The 17,690-nt window shown below is 45.3% G+C and overlaps 1 protein-coding gene across 5 annotated transcripts in view; it reads left to right on the forward strand.

Moving 5' to 3' along the window:
- Positions 1 to 44: 44 nt before the first annotated feature.
- The window catches only part of si:ch1073-335m2.2 (msx2-interacting protein), a 19,493-nt gene continuing 1,847 nt past the window's right edge, over positions 45 to 17,690 (forward strand). The window contains exons 1-12 of one of the 5 annotated variants that reach the window (XM_016488914.1): positions 45 to 262; positions 1,089 to 1,409; positions 3,085 to 3,573; positions 4,754 to 4,914; positions 6,729 to 6,929; positions 7,015 to 7,166; positions 8,293 to 8,418; positions 8,555 to 8,668; positions 8,771 to 8,884; positions 9,275 to 9,375; positions 9,501 to 16,473; positions 16,560 to 16,652. In XM_016488914.1, the coding sequence (XP_016344400.1) occupies positions 180 to 262; positions 1,089 to 1,409; positions 3,085 to 3,573; positions 4,754 to 4,914; positions 6,729 to 6,929; positions 7,015 to 7,166; positions 8,293 to 8,418; positions 8,555 to 8,668; positions 8,771 to 8,884; positions 9,275 to 9,375; positions 9,501 to 16,473; positions 16,560 to 16,652 (8,928 nt within the window). In that variant the 5' untranslated portion in view covers positions 45 to 179. Of the gene's footprint in view, positions 263 to 1,088; positions 1,410 to 2,096; positions 2,573 to 3,084; positions 3,574 to 4,753; positions 4,915 to 6,728; positions 6,930 to 7,014; positions 7,167 to 8,292; positions 8,419 to 8,554; positions 8,669 to 8,770; positions 8,885 to 9,274; positions 9,376 to 9,500; positions 16,474 to 16,559; positions 16,653 to 17,690 lie in introns of those variants that run through there. The other 4 variants (XM_016488916.1, XM_016488915.1, XM_016488918.1 and 1 more) reach the window with 4 other exon arrangements.

The following is a 17,690-nucleotide window of genomic DNA, read 5'->3' on the forward strand; positions in this document are numbered from 1 at the left end:
CGCAGAGTGACGCTGGCGCGCAGGATTGCGTGCTCGCCACCGAGGGTTCATTTGCGCGCTCCCGCTCGTGCACGCGCAGGGCCGCGAGACCGTTGTCCTGTCACGCGCTTCACCTCACGGTAGGAGATTAAACGACGCGAAGCCGCTTATGTGCATGAACGGGACGCGGACGACGCAGGATGGTTCGGGAAACCAGACACCTCTGGGTGGGAAATTTACCCGAACATGTTCGCGAGGAGAAGATTGTGGAGCATTTTAAACGGTGAGTTACACAAGAAGTGCAGCTGCGCGCGCAGTGACGCGGCCTCGCGCGGACACAAACCGCCTCAGCGGAAAATCAGCGACGAAAGCCGTTCAGAAGAGCAGGATAAGCCGCAAACACGATCTAGAATTCAGAAACGAGCCGAAACCACCTCCGTTGAGCCGCCGGCTCGCTAACACGGTCAAGTTAAGCGGTTAGCTGGCTGCTTCGCCGCTGACTAGTTCACGGTTTGCAGGTTAACGCGTGGAATTTGTGCTAATTTTCACAGAAAGCGCCCGTGTTCGGGTCACTTCTCCGGAGAAGTCACATAAACACGCTTTCATGAGGAGAACAGCGAGCGTTTGTGTCCGTGTGCGGTTAGCTCGCTGCTAACGCCGAGTCCGGACGGGAAGAGCCGGTTTAACGGCAGGAACCGATTCTATCCGAAGAAACCGAAACTTGATCGAGAATCTGCAGTTACGTGTAACTTCATTCTGCGATGTTTCTTAAGTAAAACGAACTCCTGATGTCCTGTTTCAGTTTAGTGAACTGAATCGCTGTACTGCAGAAAAACCGCTAAGCTGGTTTGAAATCGCTTTGAGATTGTAGTGTGAATGGGCTGCGGAGCGCGGGTATAGTCAAATCAGGTTGTCTAAAGAGCATAATAATGTACAAGTAATTAGGTGTCAACCAAACATAAGAAGGTATCTGTTGCTAAGAGTTCAGAAAGTGACTTTTAAAACATCACGCTTCCTCTTATGTTGACCTATAATGTGTTTTTGTGGCTGTCGCTCACATGATTCCTGGATGTGTGAGACATTTACAGTGCTTCGTCTCTTCTTCACAGGTATGGCCGGGTGGAGAGCGTCAAGGTCCTGCGCAAGCGCGGCTCCGAGGGCGGCGTGGCGGCCTTCGTAGATTTCGTAGACCTCAAAAGCGCCCAGAAGGCGCACAATGCCATCAACAAAATGGGGGACAGAGACCTTCGCACAGATTACAATGAGCCAGGTTCAGTTCCCAGCGCCGTGCGCGGTCTGGAGGACCCCACCCCCTCTAGCAGTCACGGAAGGGAGGTTGCGGGGTTCTCGAGGAGCGCCGTGGGGCCGGTGTACGGGCCCCCGGTGTCTCTCCACACCAGAGAGGGGCGCTATGAACGCAGACTAGACGGGTAAGTGGACACAGGCTCCCTCTGCACTACAGGGGGCCTGTGGTGTCAGATACAGGGGTTCAGGTTGGGTTAAACACAATAGACCAGATTCTAGGGATCCCTCTCCGTTCTGAGGCCTGACTTCCTGCACACGGAATTATTAATCCTTGTCTATCGTGTAAGAATGAGTGGATTAGATTGGTGTGGGATTACTGTGTGAGCCATAGCCCTCGTCTGAGTTGGATATTACCCACGTGGAGAATATCCCGGTCGGTTTGGATATTACGATGGCTGGCGGAGACGTAACGGGTGAGTTTGGATATTAGGCGTTCGACGAATCTCGGATATTACCCCGCCGCCTTGGATGGCGCTCTTTGGAAGTATGTGCCGATGACGGATTAAACGCAAGGTTTTTAACCGGAACGTAGTTACGAGTTATCGCAAAGCTTTTTGTCCCTTCTCATTTGCCTTGCACGACTATCCCATCACCCATTTGGTCATTGTGCTAACTGTCTGTCATGCCGTGGATGTGTATCACTGCCGTGGATTTAGGAGCGCCCGCCGCTGGAGCAAGGAGTAAGTGTGTCAGGGTTCATCATCTCCATCCTCCTTGTCACCGCACGTCATTCTTAGAGACCACGTGACGCCCGCGCTTGGATACCTTTACGAAGCCTCGAAGACCAGAAGACGTCGTCATGGGAAGATTCCCACGGATCTAACCTCATGTTGGATGTAGATCGAGGCGTTGCTGGATTACCTGATCTCCAGTGGATCTACGAACGCGGTAGAAGAGTCCCACCGCTGCCGTTCTGGGGAACATAATGAGCTGGAATTAAATTTTTTGTCCCACAGAGATGTGTTTTTGTTTTTTTTGGCGTTAGGATTATTTCACGAGTGTAAAGCTATGTTTTTGTTTTTAGAAGATTTAATTTTTTTTGTAATGCGTTCCTTTTTCTAGACTCTTTTTCCTACATTTTCCTGAAGTCTCCTTTAGTGAACCTTGAGATGGATGGCCTGACGCTGACGCGACCCTCTTTGGACGAAGAACCTTTTTGCATAGTGGGTCTTTATCGTCCGTTTTTTTCCCCCCAAGCACCGCTTTACACCATCGCTGTTTTTGGCTCACACAAAATTCCTCCTATATTGTATTGGGAATATTTAGGGTCAGTTACTGCTCTGAAAAGGTTGGTATTGCCCTGCCTTACGCCTCTCTGTGCTTTCTCTCTCTAACCTAGACATGCACCCTGTCTCTTAACCCCTGTTCTTCACTAACCCTAGAGCCTTGTGCTATTATTAACCCCTTTGTCCCTCCGTCTGCTCCCAAGTGTTTCAGCTCTTGATCTTCACTTCTGTCTGATTTCCCCTCCAGTGTTCAGAGCCAGATAGCCAGCATGGTTCATTTGATCAGAGTAAACGCTCAGCGGCTGGTCGACTGTAATAACACCACAGTCGGATAGAAACACTGCATGATTCATTTAGAAGTGCGTTCTCAGCGCTAGAGCCTCAGCATAGTTCAGTCTATCAGACGTCTGCTTGTGATTTCGCTCGTTAAATTGTGGCTCCGCAACCTGGCCCGCTAGGTTTTGGATGACGAGGTGTACTTGAGTTCCTGTGTTAGGCGTTTGCCATGGATCCGGTCCGATTCTAAGTGTGTGTGTTCCCTTTTCTGTTGTGTCTCTTTCTGTCTCTCTCGCAGCAGCGGCTCGGACAGTCGGGAGCACGCGTACGATCACAGTCCGTATGGACACCACGAGCGCAGCAGCTCCTTCGACTGGCCGCGGCACTACAACACGGAGTATTACCGGGACCGCGCGATGTTCGCCTCCGGGGTGAGCTCAAGCCCGGCTGCCAGTGCTATCAGCGGTGGCTTTGACGCTCCGGAGTCGCACTTCGAGTCTCGGATTCGTGACCCTTTCACCATCTCCAGCTTGGCTCGGCGCGACCCGTACCATGACGACAGGGGCCGCCGCGCAGACCGGACGTACCACCATCGGCGGAGCCGGTCCTCGCACTCTTCACAGTCACGGCAGCCGTCGCCCCAGAGGAGCGCGGGACAGACTCCTAAAGCCGCCCACTCGCCCAAAAGAGCCCCTGTGTCGCCCGGCCGGGTCCCGCGGTCACGCTCGCGCAGCCCGTCTTCCAGCTCCGATTCGGTCAGCAGCACCAGCAGCACCGGCAGCGGCAGGTATCGTACCAGCACTTTATACCAATATTTTTAATGAGATTTTGCAGTTATTACAGCTTTTTTTGTTTATCAGAATAGAGTTGAAAATAGAGTCCTATGAAGTCCATTTTTTATAATAGTGCCCTATGAAATGTTTCATTTCAATTCTCTGTTACATTTTTATTTTTCTGGATTGTGTTTTATTGAATGAATGCAGCTTTATTAATTGAATTAATCTTTTAAAATGTAAACAAATAATATTTGAACAATTCCTTTCATTTTTTTAGAGCCCTATGAAGTCCATTTTTTATAATAGTGCCCTATGAAATGTTTCATTTCAATTCTCTGTTACGTTTTTATTTTTCTGGATTGTGTTTTATTGAATGAATGCAGCTTTATTAATTGAATTAATCTTTTAAAATGTAAACAAATAATATTTGAACAATTCCTTTCATTTTTTGGTAAACAAAGTGCTGCCTAACAGAGATTAATCTTTAAATTAAAACATGGATTAAAAAGTTTGTATGGTTGACCAAACTCATTCACACAGAATTCGTATCGCAGTAACTAAATAATTTTGCGATTTAGCACTAGTCCATGTCACCATTTGAATAAGTGTACAGCCCTACTTTTGATTTGTTCATACAAATTTTGCCAATATTTGTGACATTGTGTTATTCTGTAAATTCCATTTTAATGTCTGGATTCTACAATACCATCTGCATTTTCCACAGTTTGCAATCATGGAAATGTCAAGTGTTAAATTACACATATTTTTTGGTTATACATTATTTCGATAGTCCACTTTTACTAACTATGAGCAACTTCGTGTTAGAAGACATTAAGTAAACTCTACTAATACTCTAATCACTGCTAGTTGTCATGGAGTTGCAAAGTTACTTAAAGTTAGTAGAATATGTCTAAAGTGGACAATCAAAATAAAGTGTTACCAATGTTGGTTTGTAAGCATACACTTAAAACCCATGAATTACAGAAAATAATTTTTTTCATTTAATAAATTGGTCAACAAAATGGACATCTCTCGAAATAGAACTGGGTTTGTTGAGTTGGCTTTATTTTTTTGTCCACTGTTAGTGGGTGTTTTTTATTTATTTTTTTGTCCACTGTTAGTGGGTGTTTTTGGTTGTTGGTTCATGGCGGTGGTTTGTCTGAATCAAGTTCTTCTCTTGGTTTCTGGCAGCAGTGATTCGAACAGCAGCTCCAGTGAAGGATCGCGAGCGCGCTCGGTGCAGTCGACGGCCACACATGCTCCTTCGGCTCCTCATGTGCTCACACTGGACTCCGACGAGCCACGGAGAAGCTTCGGGATCAGAGTCCAGAACCTCCCGACGCGATCCACAGGTGACCACTTACTGCTCACATCAGCTGTGTTTTCAGAAGCTCAGTCTGAGACAAATCAGTTGGACACTATTGAAGTTTTGTTCATAGTTTGCTCATTTGTTGTTTTTGTTCATAGTTTGCTCATTTGTTGTTGGTGATGGGGAAGCATGTTTACGTTTTGATATCTGAAGAATTATGATTGCTAGCCACATAGAAATTGGTGGAAACGTAGACAAACTTGTTCCCTTCAAGTCCAAATGATTCAGAGTCTCCTCGGGTACAGATATTTGGAAAAATGTAAAAATTTAGACAGTTGTTTGTCTAAAATGGTTGTTTGTTGGCCTTCAAGGGTTAGTTAAGCCCAAAATGAAAATTCTGTCATCCTCATGTTGTTCCAAACCCATAATAAAGGAGGAGTCTTTTGAAGAAACACCATTGTTTTGTATACAGATTTAATTTAGGTCTTTATTCACATATAAACATTGATCAACTAACAGTGTTTATAGCATTCACATTTGGTTACGGAATCTCAAGCATGCTTGTTTAACACGCAAGAACCATTGAGGTTCACATGCATTAAAGTCCGTGTAAAGGCAATTAACACATTATAAATGTATTGCTGAAAACACTTTACAAAGACCGTGAACTATGTAGTGCTGAATTGTGGAGTTAGACTGTTAAACAGTTTTTGATCATTGTTGTGTTCAGGATTTTTTGGGTGGGGCTGAAATCACATTTCGATGATGCACTGAGCACGGCCCCTCCCCTAACACTATAATAATTACAGCGCATTAGCATCAGTGGTTCGCCCGCTCCGTCGCCAGTTACTGTCATTACCGTTACTTACTACAGTGGGCGTGGTTTCAGCTCAGACAGAGGACATGCCCCCGGCGTTTGAGAGCAGAGAATACTGCTTATTTTTTCCAAGATTTTGATACCTTTATTTACTAGGCTGTTTTTTTTTATCATTCAAATTTGGCTGGGTGGTTAATAACACATTTTTCTGTGGTGTGACAAACTCAGAATACAATATTGCTTTACACGGGGTTTAAGCAAGTACGGATGAGCTTCTGTTTATGTTCGCTGATCAATGTTTATATGTGAAGAAAAGACTAAATTAAGTCTGTTCATCATTAAAGAGATTGTGTCTCTTCAGAAGACTCGGATTAAACTGCTCCATATTTGTTCGTTGATCTCTTTACGAACGTTTTGAAGTGTTTGAGTTTTGAGCAAACAGACTTTTATTGGAGGGATGGAAGAATATCTCAGATTTCATTAAAATATCTCCATTTTCTTCCAAAGATGAACTTTCTTATGGGTTTTGGAACGACATGAGGTCGTGATTAAGTGATAACAGAATTTTCATTTTGGGCTCAACTAACCCTTTAAGGCCCACCAAACATCCTACGTGTCAAATTTTCACGTTTTTCTAAATACCTGTACTCGAGGAGACTCTGAATCATTTGGACTTGAAGGGATCAAGTTTGTCTACATTTCCACCAATTTCTATGAGGCTAGCAATCATAATTCTTCAGATATCAAACCATAAACATGCTTCCCATGACTGTAGATTTAGGTCACCACCAACAAATGAGCAAAGTAAAAAATCACAAAGTTAATTTTGGGCTGAACTAACCTTTTAATTTTGCTTACTTAAAAATCAGGGATACTGACTTGTATTTCATCTCCAAACATGAGAGTTGATTGGATTTCTGACAAGTTTAAGTCCCTTTCATGATCATAATGTAAAGCAGATGCCCGTGAGAGATTTTGAGGCAGTACGTTTCAGACGTCACTTTCTGAGCGCTGAAGCGTCTGTGCTTTACTCTCCTCAGATACGAGTTTGAAAGACGGGCTCTTTCACGAGTTTAAGAAGTACGGTAAAGTGACGTCGGTGCAGATCCACGGCGCGTCGGAGGAGCGCTACGGCCTGGTGTTCTTCAGACAGCAGGAGGACCAGGAGAAGGCCCTCGGCGTGTCCAAGGGGAAGCTCTTCTTCGGGATGCTGATCGAGGTCACGGTCTGGAACGGCCCCGGTGGGTGTCTGCCGAAGATCAGTGCGTCACACTCTAGCGCTCGCTGTGCTTCGATGCTAAATCCTGACCTGTTTGCCTCCAACAGAGACGGAGAGCGAGAACGAGTTTCGTCCCCTGGACGGACGCATCGATGAGTTTCACCCGAAGGCCACTCGTACACTGTTCATCGGAAACCTGGAGAAGACCACCAACTATCAGCAGCTACTCGACGTCTTCCAGCGCTTCGGGGAGATAGTGGTAAGTTAGCGTGTTTCGTCATATTATGTATTAGTAGAGGAATATGAGCATTTAAAGGGTTAGTTCACCCAAAAATTAGCCAGTGTTTTACTCGCCACCCTCGACGCATCCTAGGTGTATTAACGTTTTTTTTTTTTTTTAATGGTTAAATTAAAATGTATTAATCAAAAAGCATGTCTAATTAATTAAAATCAGTAAACAAAACCGTGTGACTGCGCCATTCATTAACACAGAGACACGCAGAATTCATATTTAAATTGTTTTGCGGCTTAATATTTACAACTACGAGTGGGAGTGTGCTCACTTGTGTGTGTGTGTGTGTGTGTGTGTGTGTGGAACTCCGCTGTGCGTGATACAGAGAGTGCGACCATAACGTAGAGAGTGAAATGACATGCCGTCGTGTAAATAAGATAAAAAACCTAAGGCTATTTAGTTTAATAAAAGAACAAGGTATAGACCTGTTCTATAGGAAAGGTAACTTAAATGACTTCTGTTGTGATCTGGCGCTATAGAGAAAATATAATAAAATAAAATTAACTTGACCTTCAAGGGGGTGGGGGGTGTCGTTGGGGGGGCGGACCTCCCCCCTAATATAATGGCAGGGGAAACACTGTTGTAGGTACGGATGTGGTGACGTTGTGTTCTTCACATCATCGTAATGTGTCAAAAACATTTGAAATAGTTTGTTTAAAGTCAATATTTCCACTGATCAACAATGACAAAGACCTCAGTACACAGATTGCAGTTTGCTGCAGCCGTTATGTTGTTGTAAAAGCACAGTTAATCAGAAATGATCTCGATTACGGCTGCTGCGAAGAATCATGAAAAGCATTCTGTAGTCAATGGCTTTATCTTTATGATTGTTTTGTTGTTACAGCCCAAATTTTAATGTTTTTTCCTCAATGTCAAAGTTTCTCTTAGGCTATCTGATCTGTCATCTGTTGTGGTTTCTGTAACAATTTAACTCGTTACTTTTTGGCCAAAAAACAAAAATGCAATAAAACCGGGCCAAACAATTGTGTACGAGGGAATTCTAACAACATTTTTCATCACTTACTGGGCTTTGAGTGGAAATGTATTTGTTTCTGTATTTTCTAAAGCATGTGTTTGTCTCCATTGATTTCAGGATATTGATATCAAGAGGGTGAACGGTGTCCCTCAGTACGCATTTGTTCAGTACTCTGATATCGCTAGTGTCTGTAAAGCCATTAAGAAAATGGACGGAGAGTATCTCGGCGCCAACAGACTGAAGGTACTTATTACTTGCGTGTTCTTGCCAATGTGACTCTCATAAAACATGTTTATATTGTGTGTACATGAGAGCAGTATTATATGTTCGAGTGAAATCAGACTGGATGGTTTCTGATGTGTATTTCTGGCTGTTACAGCTTGGCTTTGGGAAGAGTATGCCAACAGCGTGTGTGTGGTTAGACGGCCTGACCTCGAACATCACGGAACAGTACCTCACACGACACTTCTGTCGATACGGGCCGGTGGTCAAGGTAGACTTCTAGGATCTCTAGTCTGTGGAAATGTTTGACGTGCACTATATAGATTTTACTGGTGTTGCTTAGAGCTATACTAACTACTGGCCTCTTTTACAGGTTGTGTTTGATAGGTTAAAAGGAATGGCTCTTATTCTGTACAACAACACTGATTTCGCCCAAGCAGCTGTTAGAGAAACCAAAGGATGGAAGATAGGAGGGAACAAAATTAAGGTATGTGGGGACTGACTAGTATTTTGATATATATACACTACTGGTCATGTTTTTGAAAAATGTATTTTATGAGAACTATTGAGTACCAATAATAAGCAGCAAATCAGCATATTAGAATGATTTCTGAAGATCATGTGACACTGAAGACTGGAGTAATGATGCTGAAAATACAGCTTTGTTCACAGAAATAAATTACAGTTTACAGTATATTACAACAGAAATCAGCTATATTAAATTGTAATAATATTTTACAATATTACAGTTTTTAAACTATTTTATTATCAAATAAATGCACAAGAGACAACGTTAAAAAAAATGAAATTATTATGTGTATATATAGCTATTTGTGTGTTGATTCAGTTATATAATGTGTTTGTTTCCTCTGTCCAGGTTGATTTTGCCAGTCAGGAGAGTCAAATGGCTTTCTATCGATCTATGCAGGCATCAGGGCAGGACATCCGTGATTTTTATGATATTCCTTCAGATCGGAGGTGAGCACTGCTTTAGTGGGGAAAAAATATAGAAACTATAATTTCTGTCTTTTAGTTTGCTCATCTTTAAGCAGTTGGTTATATTGTAGATTAAAAATTGGCCAAATCTTGTTTCATTTTGTCAGGGACGAACGGAGAACTCCTTATGACTTTTCTACGGAGCGAGCATATTACGAGAACGTAAGGACTCCTGGCATTTACTCTGAAGACCCCCGTCGGGAGTACCCCGGTCGCAGTCGTGAGCGCTATGCAGAGTTAGATTATCAAGGAGAGCACTACGATCCCCGCTATCACGAGGACCCACGGGAATACAGAGACTATCGAGACCCTTTTGAGGACATCAGGAAGTACAGCTATATCCAGCGGGAACGTGAACGGGAGCGCGAGCGCTTTGAGGTGGAGCGAGGCCGATGGAGCCCGTCTCATCAGCGGCGTCCCCTGACTCCCTCTGCCTCGCCCTCACCGTCGGACCGTGTGTCACGAGACGCCGAACGACGCGTGTTCAGGCACTCCCCTGAAAGATCGGGAAGCTGCAGCTCGCTGTCTCCACCCCCGGCTCAGTTTGAGAAGTCTGAGAAATCGCCAGTAGATTCAAAATCTGAAGGACTGGAGAGAGAAATGGAGCAGGCCGAGGCAGAGCGCGTCAGTGGGGCAGAGAACAAGAAGCGCGGCAGATGCAGGGAGAAGGCTGACAGAGAGAAAGGAGAGAAAGCAAAGCAAAGGAGAGGGAAAGTGCAGTCTCCCAACGTACCTCATTCTGAAGCGGATAGAGAGGCTAGCCTGGATTTGGGATCTGGGAAGGTTAAGGTTTCAAATGTGGAGAGTCAAGAACGACAGAAGCATAAAGGGGACAAAGAGCCTTCCCCTACTGACCAGGTAACTCGCCTTGAGTCTCAAAAGGGAGAGCGGCTCGATCAGTGTAAAAGCGAGTTGCTAGACAGAGACGGCAAAGGAAAGGCAAAGAAACATTTAAAATCTGACTCTGGTAGTGATGGCAAAGACTCCCTTGTAGATTCTGTCAAACTTGAAGCGAGGAAGAGGCGGTTCGGTGATCCCGGCGGGAAAGCGATACGACAGAAACGGGGGCGTCTGGAGGAGGATCCAGGTTCTGGGATTAGCCAACCTGCTGACTTTGCTACAAGCGCGGGATTTGCAAAAGAGACAGATATTGATGTAAAAGCAGAGAAAGAGGCTCAAAAAAGAGAACACTCCAAATCCAGGATTGGTTCTCATTATAGTCAAAGGGAAGAGCTGGATGGCGCTATGAGAGGGACGTCTCAGGGCCCAATGGTAAGGTCAGGTGAATTGCCTGAGGTGGATGTTTTGGACTCAAAATCTCACCCTGGGCCAAGCATATCTAGACGATTTTCAACTGATGGAACATCCGATAAGGACAATAAAGTAAGGGATGAACATCTAGAAAATATTGACCTTTCTCAGAGTTACCGCAAACAGATGGAGCAAAACCGACGGCTACGGCAGCAGCTGCAGCCGCTGGATAAACCAGGAAAGCCAGAAACTCCTCTAGGTGTAGATGCAGAAGATCTTGAGCATCGAAGCCTGGTGCATGAGGTCGGCAAGCCTCCGCAGGACGTTACTGATAATTCACCTCCAAGTAAGATCAAGAAACAAGAGTCCTTCGAGATGGATATGAATGCTAAGAGAGAAAGGATTTACCGAACGGTCCGGCAAAAGAGTGAAGACCTTGAGTGGAATAACACAAACTCTCCAAGGTTTCACCATGCCCCCCAACAAAGAGAGGAAGAGTATGCGGACCCTCATGCTCAAATGATTATGAGAGAAGTAAAAGAAGCATTGAAACCTGAGGATAATGCTCCGTCAGATCAGGAGCTTGGGGGTAAACGGATGCACGCCTCACAGATGTCAAAGACGAGTACGTCTCTACAAGACGAGCAGCAAAGACGCTGGGAGAGTCGACTAAAGCAAGATTTGTTGCCAGACTTTACAAGGAGCGCTGAGAAAAGACGGCTCAATCAGAAGTACTTGGATTATGGGCTTTGGCCTGATTTGGAACCTGGTGAAGTGCGTTCTGACTCTGAAGAAGATCGTGAAAATAAGCCCAACTCTCCTGCTCCATCAACGTCAGTATCCTTCTCTGAAAGACATCGTCCAGACAGATTATCAGAGTCCAAGCTGACGCCCTCTCTAGAGAGAAACAAATTCTGTTCTTTTGCAGATGATCAGACAATCACACCTGATACTAAAGCTTTGTTAGAGCGTGCAAAGTCTTTGTCCTCAACAAGGGAAGACAACTGGTCTTTCCTCGATTATGATTCGCACTTCCCCAGTTTCAGAAGTAGAAAGGACACAGAGAAGGTGGAGTCCGCACCACGACCAACTCCCTCATGGTACATGAAGAAGAAAAAAATTAGAAGCGAGTCTGACGACAAAATTGGTGACAGGAAAGAAGATCCAAAGCCAGAAGAGCAGGAGAGAAGAGAGTTGTTTGCATCACGTTTTTTGCACAGTTCTATTTTTGAGCAGGATTCAAGGCGTCTTCAGCATCTGGAACGAAAGCATGAGGACCCTGAGCATGGTGTTGGATGTCTGAACTCTCAGCAAGGCCCAGCAGAAGGGCAGCCTGACCCAGAACCAGTTGTGCTTTTCCATAGCCGCTTTTTAGAACTAACAAGGTTGCAGCAACAGAAGAATAAAGAACAAAGCCATCAAGATTCCAAGCAAGATGAAAGCATAGATGCAACCAGAGTAGGCAAAACACCGGAGAAAGAACAAGCACCACAGCAGCTAAATGCTTCTGAACCTAGTATCCAACAAGCTGAGATCAAATCAGTTAGTCCTGTTCAGGTCCCTCAGACTAGTCCTGTTCAAGCTCCTCAAATATCACCCCCTGTTTTAGCATCCGAAGAATCCTTGCCAACAGTGGAAGCAGAAAATGTTTATATTCCAACCTGTAATTTGCTTGATTCTGCTATGGAGGAAGATAAAGAGCCTGAGCAGCCCACAGCTCAGCCATTGCAGCCTTTGCTTGAGCAGCCCTCAGAACCCAATTCTTCAGAATGTCAGGAGTTGAAGATCGCAGCAGAGGAGATGGCATTGAAGGCTGATGACTCTGAAAGTGCTCAAGACACCAATAAAGTAGTTGCAGAACAGCTCCCAAGCAACGAAACACCAACCAATAATGAACAGCCAGAGGCTGAGCCACCAGTGAAGTTTCCTGAATCACCAAGTCCCCTCTCGCATATCCCTGCTGAGCAACATGAAAAAGAACCTGAGCCACCTGTGGCACCTGAGTCTGAATCTGATAATGCAGATGATCAGAAATGTGCTGATAATTATCCAGTTGAAGAAGCTGTGTCACCCCCTCCAAAGTCAAGAAATAAAAGGGCTAAAACCTCGCCTACCACACCAGTAACTACAACTCTGCCTGCTACCCCAGACAAACAAAGCACCCGCAAAAGTGAGCGCATTGACAAAGAAAAGCTCAAACGTTCATCTTCTCCAAGAGGAGAGGCGTTCAAGACAACACCTGATTCAAAGTCATTAAGTAAGTCACCTGTGCACAGCATAGAAACGGAGCAATGTACAGAGCAAAATTCACAGTCAGGTAGGGCAAGACGTAGAAATGTGCGTTCTGTCTATGCTACACCAATTGAAGATGAAACTGCTCTGCAACTTGGAAAAGATGCCGAGTCGCCTCGAGGTGCACGGAAGCGTGGTGTAGACAGAGATGTAGGTTCTGATGTAGAGGCTGTTGCTGCACCACCGACCTTGAGACGGGGACGCCCCCCTAAAAATCGACGCCAAGCAGAGGATGTACCAGCGGGCAAAGTCGAACGGTCAAAATCAACTGAGTCTAAGGAGTTGGATGGCAGTGAGACGAGCAGTGAGGGGGTTCCCAAAGTGGGTAAAGGCAAATTTTCACCCCCCACACAAAAAGGAGTCAGTCCAGGAAATGCATCAGCATCTGGAATCGGAAAGAAAGGAGACAAAATGGAGAAAATTTCGGAGAGTCCCAAACTCATTACTGAAGAAAACCCTCCCATTCTCAAAAACCTTAGAATCCGTCTTGATGTGACCGAAGTAAAGGCAATGCTTCAGACTAGTGAAGAGGAACCTGGAACTGATGAGTCTCCCAAAAATAGCTCACCTGGTGTGTCCTCAAAGGATGAGGTACTAGAAGCTCAATTTGAAAATGATTCTATAGATGATGCTAATAGTGAAAGGGAGACTTTGCCTGCTGCAGCAAAAGCCATTGAGCCACATGTAGCTTCGCTGGCTCGAGAGTTGGAGCTTGAGCAAGCTGTTGAGAATATTGCCATGTTCACAGAAGATGCTACTTCTCTTCCATTTAAAAGTAACCAGACAAAGGCACAACGTTTGGCAGCTGAAGAACCAGAGCGCGAGTCAGAAGAAGAAAAGCCTGCAAATCCGTCTAGTGAAACCGAGCTTGCTGCTGCTATAGATTCCATCACATCAGAGAACACAGAACAAATCACAAACTCTGTTGTAGAAACCAATCGTGATGTGCAGACTCTTAGACCCGGTTCAAAAGTATCTGAAACCTGTGTTAGCACAGCAGTCGTTCAGGAGGAGACCGTAACCACTCCTAGAAAAGGGTGTAAAGGCAGAGCAAAAACTTCAAAGAAGGGTAAAGGCCAAAAGGGTGCTGGAAGCAAAAAGGAACCCATCAAAGACGTAGTTTTGGAGGCTGAAAATAGCCCTGTGAAGTCACCAGAGTCAGTACCTGCAGAACTTCCAGCAGCCACGGAAAGATCACCAGCAAGTACAGCTGTTGTCATTACTTCCTCTTCCAAGCAGGGTGTAAGTTTACCAGCTCCTAATGCGGACATTCCAAACGAACCTGAGTCGCCTCTTAAAACTGAGATGGATACCCCAAAATCCTCTCCAGCTGTTAGCAGAAGCCCAACATCATCCAAATACCAGCCTTATTCATACAAGAACACTTCTCCTTCACTATCTCCAATGAGAACTTGTCTCAAGAATTTGTCCTCATACCCAAGCAGGCTTTCTGTTTCCCCAATGCAGCGTTGCAATCAGCCGAAAGAAGCTGGGGTCCTCTCTCCTCCGCTGACCTCTGTAGCCCCGATGGAGAGCCCTACATTACCCTCAGACACCCCTGCTCATGATGCCAACTCAGGTGATTTGCGCAAAATCCTCACAAAGCCTAGAACTGTTCCAGTGTTGGAAATCAGTGCTACATCTGGAAATATACACGCTCCTCCTTTAAGGGAAAGTGACGCTAAACCAGATGTGGTAACCAGCAAGAGTGCTCCTCAAGATAAGAGGCAACCCCTTGTTTCAGCCCAACCTATAGTTCGACAGCCTGCTTCTATACCGTCCCCAGAAACTAAACAGATATTCAGTGAGAAGTCAGTGATTTCAGTTATTGCTTCCACTCCTACCTCCGTCATCAGTCGCGTTTGCAATCCCCCCGACTCCGAGGAGAAGCCAAAAGCTCAGATTGGAAATCCTTTTCTTGACAAACAACCTCCAAAACAGATTTACCAGCCAAGCTTGGAGGAAAGCAGTACGTACCATGGTCCAGCAGTTGGTGAGGAAGGTGGAAATGCCGGTCGCTATATTGTGGAGAGTACTTCTTTGAGTACAGGTTCCAGCACAGGACTAAGAGTTCAGACGTCAGAAGGTGTGGTGGTGCTGAGTCATTCTGGCCAGAAAATGGAGGGGCCACTGCGCATAAGTGCCAAAATCAGCCAGATCCCACCTGCCAGTGCTGTGGACATAGAGTCACAGCAGCTGGTGTCAATGCCCCAGATCAAGCAGGAACTTTACAGTGCCTCCCATCCGCCATCTTCAAAATGCCCACTTCCTTCAGATCACGGACATTCAATAAAACCCCAACCAAAGGTCTCCACGATTAAGCAAGAATCTGCACTGGACAAATTAGAATCTGCTTACACTCCAGTTCAAAGTGGAGTTGTTAAGATACTGCAGCAAACGCCTGGCCCATCACAGGTCATGAGTTACCATCCTACAGAATACCCAATGGTGATGAAGCACCCTAAGAAGGGTGATGCGCCAGAGTCTCTCAACGTGGAGAAACCTGCTTGGGTCCCAACTATTAGTCCTGCTATAAGTCCACATCTTCCCTCGGCAGCAGGCAATCATGTTGGCTTCATAACTGGCACATTGACAGACAGAACTCCGTCACTCATCCAACCCAAGCAGGAGCCGCGCTCTCCACGGAAATCCGGACATCCTCATTCTCCTTTTGCCAAAGTGTCATCTCCTATTGGCTCTTCATCTCCGAAAGGTGTGTCTATGGTCCTTCCCCCTGGATTAAACCCTCTGTCCCAGTATGTTTCCACGGTCCACCACTCGGAGCAGTCTGTGATCATGCCTCCACACAACACTCACGGTAGCATTGGAAGGATGTCGCCACACCGCGTCGGCGCATTAGGACACCTCACCCAGGGTGAGGTACGAGTGAACACTCCTCCCCTCTCCATGATGAACTATGGGATTCACTCTGAGAGCCTCGCCTCCTCTTGGGCTCCTGGCCAGCAGCGACCCACATCTCCTCAGACCGTGGGAAACAGGGAGATGGTCCTCAAGGTGAACCCAGCCAATGCAAGACCGCCGGCTGCTCAACTCAAACCAGACTCCATACCAGCAGAATATCGTGGAGCTCTCCACAGCGGTTTACCTCTCGATCGATTCAACAGAGACATGCGGGTGCTCATGCAACACCAGCAGAGCGATCGCCCCGCTTCGGAGTTACACCAGGGGCACGTCCCTGAGAACATAACACCCTCCTCGACTCCTACCAGCATGGCGGCGTCTCTTTCTCCTCGGCCACACTTGTTATCGAAGGGAGTATCCGAGAAGGACTCCTCGAAAGCATTAGAACTAAAGAGGGCGCAGTCACCTTCCAGTAAGGAGGGAATGATGGCGATCCGTAGTTCAATGCCTCCCATGGCTTCTCCTCAAAGAGTTCAGCTGATTCCAGCAGGAACTGCGGCTTCCTTCACTGAATATTCAACCATGTATACAAACCTCCGGCCTGCCCACGCTCAGTTTGCTGAGAATTCCCCAATGGGGATTAACCAGTCCACCCATAGCATCCCACCGTCGCAGGTAAGTTTGCGTTTGCATCATTTTAAAATATTTACTAGCTTTTAGAGCTATGTAAATAAAGTTTGTGCCTTCCATTTTAAACGAAGGGTGTTCAAGAGCCGGAGTCCAGTCAGGCACAAGCCGAGTCTAAGGTGGAGCTGGTTGGACACCAGCCTGTGAACATGGTGCAGCTTCTGACGGTGAGTCTCTGTCAACAACAACACACAGAAGATAATTTTTCTGTCGACCCAATACTTCTGATTTTTAATTGTCCTGCCAATTTTTTCACTGGCCCCATAGTGTTAATTATTAAATGTAAAACATGAATTAGTTAAAGTTTAAAGGAATAGTTCACCCAAAAATGAAAACTGTCAATACTTACTCGCCCTCATGTCGTTCCAAACCCGTAAGACCTTTGATGAAATCCAAGAGCTTTCTGACCCTCCATAGACAGCAAGGGTACTACCACAGTCAAGGCACAGAAAGGTAGTAAGAACATCATTAAAATAGTCCATGTAACATCAGTGATTCAACCGTAGTGTTATGAAGCTACGAGAACGAAGGTCTTACGGGTTTGCAACGACATGAGAGTAATTAATGACAGAATTTCCATTTTTGGGTGAACTATTCCTCTAACACATTCTTACTGATGCTTTCATGACTGTCAAGTCATTTATTTGTATAGAGCTTTTGACAGTACACATTTTCACAGCAGCTTTGCAGGAGGTTCTATTGAAACTCACTGGCCAATGGGCCAGCCTTATTGTTGAACCCTGTACAATGAAAACTGTTTGGACACTTAATATATGAAAGATGTTGTAACCACAGGTGTAGTTCATCACATGTTCCATTAAGCACAAACAGATATCAAGTCAAGTCAAGTCTGCTTTATTGTCAGTTCTTCCACATGTACAGCACATACACACAGAGAATTGAAATTGCGTCACTCTCAGACCCTTGGTGCATACAGATAACACTAACAGTACAACATAAATACAGATAGATACAGATTAAATATAAAAATACGACTATACAAATATACAAATAAGGTAAAATGTAAAAAATGTAAAAAAATATATATAAAGCAGCACAAGGCACATGGCAGATAGAGTGCAAACCAGTGAAGTAAACAACAGTGTAGATATAATGATTGTAGTGCAAAAGAGCTTATTCAGACTGATTAAAGTGACAGTGTGTGTGTGTATTTGGGAGGGGGGAGTGGGAGAGTCCATCAGAGG

This window comes from Sinocyclocheilus anshuiensis, unplaced genomic scaffold, assembly GCF_001515605.1.
Source record: "Sinocyclocheilus anshuiensis isolate Anshui unplaced genomic scaffold, SAMN03320099.WGS_v1.1 scaffold1849, whole genome shotgun sequence".
NCBI classification, from domain to species: Eukaryota; Metazoa; Chordata; class Actinopteri; order Cypriniformes; family Cyprinidae; genus Sinocyclocheilus; species Sinocyclocheilus anshuiensis.